This window comes from Mobula birostris, unplaced genomic scaffold (genome assembly GCF_030028105.1).
Source record: "Mobula birostris isolate sMobBir1 unplaced genomic scaffold, sMobBir1.hap1 scaffold_1482, whole genome shotgun sequence".
Taxonomy (NCBI): Eukaryota; Metazoa; Chordata; class Chondrichthyes; order Myliobatiformes; family Myliobatidae; genus Mobula; species Mobula birostris.
The window spans coordinates 12854-20202 of NW_027274523.1; the positions used below are offsets into that span (position 1 = coordinate 12854).

The following is a 7349-nucleotide window of genomic DNA, read 5'->3' on the forward strand; positions in this document are numbered from 1 at the left end:
GCCCCACCTCCAGCAGTCTGCCCGAATTCCTTGATCTCGCACCGCCCTGACAATCCAGCTACAGGAATTGGATATCACCCAAGTTTCAACAACCCTTCGAAACAACAACTTCGCCTCTCAGACGTGGTCCCTCCCAAAGGGGGCCGCTCCTCTAAAGCGTGATTGGCTGATGGCTGTTGTTGGTCGTTTGACCGAACACTGAGCAGATTTAACCCGGGGAACAACTCTCGCTTCAGCTGCGCCTCTGTAAACTCGTGGACGGCACTCACCGCTGTATCAAGATGAGTAAAATCACTCTCTACGAAAAGCCCGACTTTACCGGGGAGGACCAGGACTTTGTGGACAACATTCTCGACGTTACTGTTCGGAAATTCGATAATACTGCCCGCTCGATCAGAGTAATCGGCCAGCACTGGGTGGCGTACGCCGGCAAAAACTTCACGGGGGCGTTCAAGGTGCTCGGTCCCGGAGACCACGCATATCTGGGCGAGCTGGATCAGAAAATTCTCTCTTTGCGGCTGGTGAAGGAGGATTTGAAGAACCCGGAGATCGTTCTGTACAAGCACGTCAACTATAAGGGCCAAAGCCGCAGCATTAGGGAAACGACGAATGATCTGAGGAGAGCCGGCTTCGCAAACCTCGTCTCTTCCCATAAGGTGAAGGCAGGCGTGTGGATTCTGTTCCAGCACGCCAACCTATGCGGTGAGCGACTCATCACTTTCGAGGGTAACGAATGGCCCAACTATTGCCATTTCAAGTGGAATGACAAGCTGTCCTCAGTCAAGGCCTTGCTGAAGAGCGACTTCGAGCTGTGAGCTGCCCCGTGCTGGTGTCCCGCTTCATAAATACCTATAACCTTCTGTCGATCTGAGTTGGATGATCAGCCATGATCATAATAAATGGCGGTGCAGTCTCGAAGGGCCGAATGGCCTACTCCTGCACCTATTTTCTATGTTTCTATGATATTATATTGTGCACCGGTTGTTGTCATTGAGAACTGGTTTTGGTGTTAGTCTTCCTCACCATCATTTTATTCAATCATTAGGCAGCTGATAGGTCAGGGGAAAGGTGGGTGGATGGGGGAAGTAAGAAGCTGCGAGGTGAGAGGTAGAAGAGATAAATATCTGAGGAAGGAGAGAAGCGTGGACCGTGGAAGAACGGGATTGAGGAGGGGTATCTGAGGAAGGCGATGGAGACGTGAGGATAAGACAGGTGAGAGGGGAGCCGGAATGGAGAATGGGAGAAGGGGGAGGGGGCAGAAATTCCCGGAAGCTGGGGAAATCTACGCTTCTGCCGTAAGATTAGCGGCCAGGCAGCCGGAAGATGAGGTGTAACTCCTCCAGGAGAGTAGTGTCATCGTGGCAATAAGGGAGTCCATAGACAGACATGTTGGAATGGGATTGGGGAGTGGAATTACAATGGGTAGCCAACAGGAGTTCCTATCCATAAGACCATAGACCTGGACTCCATCACATTCCACAGAGCATTACACAGATTCGCTACTCTCTGGTGAAAGGAATCTCCTTTTTAAAAGGAATCCCCTCTATTTTGAGGCTGTGATCTCTAAATCTGGACACCTGCACCATCGGAAACATCATCCGACATCCACCTTATTTAACCTCTCAACATTCGGTAGGTTTCAATGTGACCCCGCTACGGTTTTCTAAATTGCAGTGAGTACAGTCCCAATACTGGCAAACGCTCCTCATATGTTAACCCTTTCATTGCCAGAATCACTTGGGATGATGGATAGAGCAAAAGTAGTTCCACAATAAGTGTCCGGTCGGTGCACTGCACAAGAGAATGGATACAGTCAGTGACCCCGACAAACTCACAGGCAAAGTGTCACCTCATCTGGATGGACTGTTTGGGAACTCGAATATTCGTATGTGAGTAGGTTAATGGGCAAGTCTGGCACTTGTTGAGACCCAACGTGGATTATAAGCAGAGAATGGATAAATTTGCGTCGTTTTCTCTGCAGCTGCGGAGGCTGAAGGAAGATTTAACTAATGTTTGTAAGATTACAGAGTCACGAATAGAATAGACAATTGATTTTGTTGTCCCAGGATTGAAATATCACAGACAGTTCCAGGTAAATTTATTATCAAATGAGAGGAGACATGATAGAGACATGATATTATCATTATGGGAGGGACATGATAGAGGTATACAAGATATTAAGAGGAATAGATAGAGTGGACAGCCAGTGCCTCTTCCCCAGGGCACCACTGCTCAATACAAGAGGACATGGCTTTAAGGTAAGGGGTGGGAAGTTCAAGGGAGATATTAGAGGAAGGTTTTTTACTCAGAGAGTGGTTGGTGTGTGGAACGCACTGCCTGAGTCAGTGGTGGAGGCAGATACACTAGTGAAGTTTAAGAGACTACTAGACAGGTATATGGAGGAATTTAAGGTGGGGGGGTTATATGGGAGGCAGGGTTTGAGGGTCGGCACAACATTGTGGGCCGAAGGGCCTGTACTGTGCTGTACTATTCTATGTTCTATGTTAAAACACGTATACATTACCACATGCGGGACACCAGCGGGAAGGACAGCAGAGCAGAAGTGGCTGGAGTTTATGCGAGAAGTGAGAAATGTGCAACACAGATATATTCCAAAAAAGAAAGAAATTTCGAATGAGAAAAGGATGGAACCGTGGCTGACAAGAGAGGTCAAAGGCAAAGTTAAGCAAAGGAGAGGGCATACAAGGAAGCAAAAATTAGTAGGCAGGCAGAGGATTGGGAAGTTTAAAAAAGCTTACAAAAGGAAACTAAGAAGGTCATTAAGAGGGAAAAGATGAACTATGAAAGGAAGCTAGCAAATAATATCAAAGTGGATACTGTGACGGGGTCCCGAATTACCCCTATAAACTGTGCTCGATTACGCTATGAACTGTGCTTTTGGAAGAGAGAGAGAGAGAGTAATTTAACGCCGACATGTTATTTTGAAAGAGAGAGAGAGAGAGAGAGAGAAACGAAGACTAGCTGTTGGACTGTCACTTTAAGGCATGAGAAAGAACTGGCTAACTTTTGGATTTCTGCTGAGCTGGAGACAGAACCCAGCAGCTCGTAAGTTGCTATGGTGACTGAAGGCGGCGTTATTTGATGGACACTCGATGTTATGATTTTCCGGCAGCGTGTCGATACTTCCCAAGGACATTCACCTGCTCGTGATTTTCTTACACAGGGAGAGGAATGAGGAGTTATTTGAAGGACAGTTGATACTCAGTACAGTGAGATAAATAGGAGGTCAGATGATATAGACCTCAGACACATGTTTTGGACACTGAATGAGCTTTGTTGTGCCCGTGTAAAAAGTGGGTTTTTGGAGGATCGATCAGTGGCTCTTGCAGTGAGGAAAAGGGAGTGACTGGTGGGGAGTTGTCCATGTGTCCACCCTTGCCTGGGTGATAACTCCACCACAGAAAACTCTTTGAAGTTTTCTGTGTTCCCTTGTTGAGGTCACAGTCGGTGACTTTTAAAGGATTTCGGAGGACAACGAGAATATCGACAGCGTCAGCTCATCTGAAGACTCAAATCTCTCTCTCTCTCTCTCCATCACTACCCAACTCAACACCACGAACAAACAGAACTGAACTTTACTCATCATCATAAGACTATATCTTTTTACCCCTAGACTTGAAGAATCTTGGTTTTTCACATATATTTCCACACTTACTGATTTACTTAATTATATATAATCATTGATAACCTGTTTGATTTATCTACAGCTATATTGCTGTATTGCATAGTTACTAATAAATATTATTAGTTAATAGCAATACTGGACTCCAAAGTGTTTTCTATTTCTGCTGGTTCTTTATTCCCGTCACGGGGTTCGTGACAATACGAATAGCTTTTTCAAATATATAGAGATTAAAAGGCAGCTGAGAGTAGATATAGGACCGATAGAAAATGATGCTGGTGAAATTGTAATGGGAGGTAAGGAGATGGCGGAGGAACTGAACGAGTATTTTGCATCAGTCTTCACTGAGGAAGACATCAGTAGTATACCGGACACTCAAGGGTGTCAGGGAAAGGAAATGTGCCCTCACCTTTATTGGCTAGGAGAGCTATTCTGTTGTACTAGAAGGATCCCAATCCATCTATGTTTTTTTTGGCTCTCCTCCATTATGTCTTGTTTAAGTTTGGAGAAAATAAGGAGTTGGACGTTTGATACATCTTTTAAATTTGAGCAAACTTGGCGACAATTTATTCAATGTTATCATATGATTTAATCCTTTTACTTTTCCAGTTATTTTTTTTTTCTCCACGAAGTTTTAGATTTGATCAGAAAGATTTTCCCCTTTTTTTAACTGCCTCCCCAAAATGGACTGCCCAATCCCCCTTTTTTATATTTTAGGTTAGTTTAGTGAGGTTTTTTTTTCACAGTGACAGGAAATCTTGAGTCTTTTTTTCTATGAACTGTTAAGAGGAGAAGTGGTTCTCTTGTCACTTTATATTAGCTTAATACTATTTATGATTTTGACAGTGTATATACCTTCCTTTGTTTGTACTATTATTGATATATGTATTTGAGATAACCTCTCCTTTGGTTTGTATTTATGCTTACTCTTTTAAATTAATAAAAAAAAAAGGATTGCAAGGAGAAATGTGCGCAGTCACAATTACGACACAGAAAGTACTCAGGAAGCTGAATAGTCTGACGGTAGATAAATCTCCCGGACCAGATGGAATGCACCCGCGTGTTCTGAAGGAAGTAGCTGTGGAGATTGCGGAGGCATCAGCGATGATCTTTCAAAAGTCGATAGATTCTGGCATGGTTCCGGAGGACTGGGAGATTGCAAATGTCACTCCGCTATTTAAGAAGGGGGCAAGGAAGAAAAAAGGAAATTATAGACCTGTTAGCTTGACATCGGTGGTTGGGAAGTTGTTGGAGTCGATTGGCAAGGATGAGATTACGGAGTATCTGGAGGCATATGACAAGATAGGCAGAACTCAGCATGGATTCCTTAAAGGAAAATTCTGCCTGACAAACCTATTGCATCTTTTTGAGGAAATTACAAGTCGGAAAGACAAGGGAGATGCAGTGGATGTTGGAGGATCCTCGTTCCTGTTCTCCATGGTCCACATCTCTCCTATCAGATTCCTTCTTCACTGTGTTTACCATACAAACATATATCAATTACAGCACGGAAACAGGCCATCTCGGCCCTTCTAGTCCGTGCCAAACTCTTACACTCACCCAGTCCCACCGACCTGCACTCAGCCCATAACCCTCCATTCCTTTCCTGTCCATATATCCATCCAGTTTAACTTTAAACGACAACATCGAACCTGCCCCAACCACTTCTCGTTCCACACAGCTACCACTCTCTGAGTAAAGAAGTTCCCCCTCGTGTTACCCCGAAACTTTTGCCCTTTAACTCTCAACTCATGTCCTCTTGTTTGTCTGAAACGTCGACTGCACCTCTTCCTACAGATGCTGCCTGGCCTGCTGCGTTCACCAGCAACTTTGATGTGTGTTGGTGACAGTACTCCAATTGTGGCCTAACCACAATTTTATAGAACTGCATCTTTACCTCGCGACTCTTAAACGCTATCCTTCGACTTATGAAAGCTAACACTCCGTAAGCTTTCTGAACTACTCTATCCACCTGTGAGGCAACTTTCAGGGATCTGTGGACATGTACCCCGAGATCCCTCTGCTCCTCCACTCAACCATGTTTCCTGCCACTTACTTTGTACTCTGCCTTGGAGTTTGTCCTTCCAAAGTGTACCACGTCAAACTTCTCCGGGTTGAACTCCATCTGCCACTTCTCAGCCCACTTCTGCATCCTGTCACTGTCTCTCTGCAATCTTTGACAACCCTCTACACTATCTACAACAGCACCAACCTTTGTGTCATCTGCAAACTTGCCAACCCACCCTTCTACCTCCGCATCCAGGTCGTAAATAAAAATCACGAAAAGTAGAGGTCCCAGAACAGACCCTTGTGGGACACCACTAGTCACAATCCTCCAATCTGAATGTACTCCCTCCACCACCACCCTCTGCCTTCTGCAGGCAAGACAATTCTGAATCCACCTGGCCAAACCTCCCTGGCTCCCATGCCTTCTGACATTCTGAATAAGCCTACCGTGTGGATTCTTGTCAAATCTTGTTCCTCGGAATGTTTTTCAACCCTTGGACTGGATCCAGCAGCTCTGGCTGATCTTACCAGTTCTTGTGAAATCTTCATCACTATTCTCCACCTTATACCAACAAATCAAACTGAAAACACTTTCGTGACAGTTCCAGGTAAATTTATTATCAAAACATGTATACATTACCACGTGATTCATGGAGATTCAATTTCTTGCACCTGTTGAGAAAGAAAAAAAACACACAACAGAATTTATTAAAAACTGCACAGGAAAAGACAAAGACAGAGAAGCTACCGATGGGTAAGGATAATAAAGGGTGAAAATAAAAACAAATACGACTATGATATTGAGTTGTAGACTCTGTGAAAGTGAGTCTGTAGGTTGTGGAATCAGTTGAGATTTGTTGATGAATGAGGTTATCCACACCGGTTCAGGAGCCTGATGGTTGTAGGGTAACAACTGTTCCTGAACAAAGGGGTCCAGCGTCCCTCTCCCAGATGTAGTGGTGAGGAGAGAGCGTATCCTGAATGCTGGGCATCCTTGATGATAGATGCTGCTTTCCTGTGGTAGTGGCCCATGTGAATCACAAACAGAACCCTCTCCTGCTGGGGAAGTGCAGGATCTAATAGACTGTGAGGCAAGACCCTCTTGAATACATTTGTCCTTGACCAGCATTTCAGGTCCTGGGAGGGAATAAAGTCTCCCTCATGTGGACAGGATCCTGAAATAACTATGGCACAACTGTAGAGCCGATGGGGTGGTGCGTGTGTTTTCCATCTCTTCACTGAAAACCTCAAGGCGGTCGGAGTATTCCTCGGAATCTTATTGAGAACATCATAGGTCAAAGACTAGGGAATGTCAGAGGCAGCTCGGAAACATAGATTACGGTCTTGGGAATCCTGTAAGCTTCTGGGAGGCAGAGCAGATGACAGCAGGAAGCCCAGCCCAGGATACTGCCATTAGACCATAACAGGGCCTTGCTGTCAAAACCATGGACACTCTCAGAGGAGGTCCAAAATCTGCCTCCCAATCTGCTCCTCAGTATCTCTGCTGCTACCAGGGGCCCTGTAGAATACTCCCAATAGATTAACTGCTCCTGCCTGTTCCTGACTTCCACCCATACTGACTCAAAAGAGGATCCTGCTACATTACCCATCCTTTCTGTAGCTGTAATAGTATCCCTGACCGGTAATGCCATCCCTCCCCCCCTTTTACGCCCCCCATCTATCCCTTTTAAAGCACTGA

The 7349-nt window shown here is 45.1% G+C and overlaps 1 protein-coding gene across 1 annotated transcript; it reads left to right on the forward strand.

Annotated features, from left to right (window-relative positions):
* Positions 1-281: 281 nt before the first annotated feature.
* Positions 282-815, forward strand: LOC140192474 (epidermal differentiation-specific protein-like). The gene has a single exon (XM_072250074.1). The coding sequence runs from the start codon at positions 282-284 to the stop codon at positions 813-815; it is 534 nt and encodes a 177-aa protein (XP_072106175.1).
* The last annotated feature ends 6534 nt before the right edge of the window (positions 816-7349 follow it).

Coding starts and splice junctions, on each gene's coding strand:
- LOC140192474 (XM_072250074.1), top strand. CDS start 282: ATGAGTAAAATCACTCTCTACGAAAAGCCCGACTTTACCGGGGAGGAC.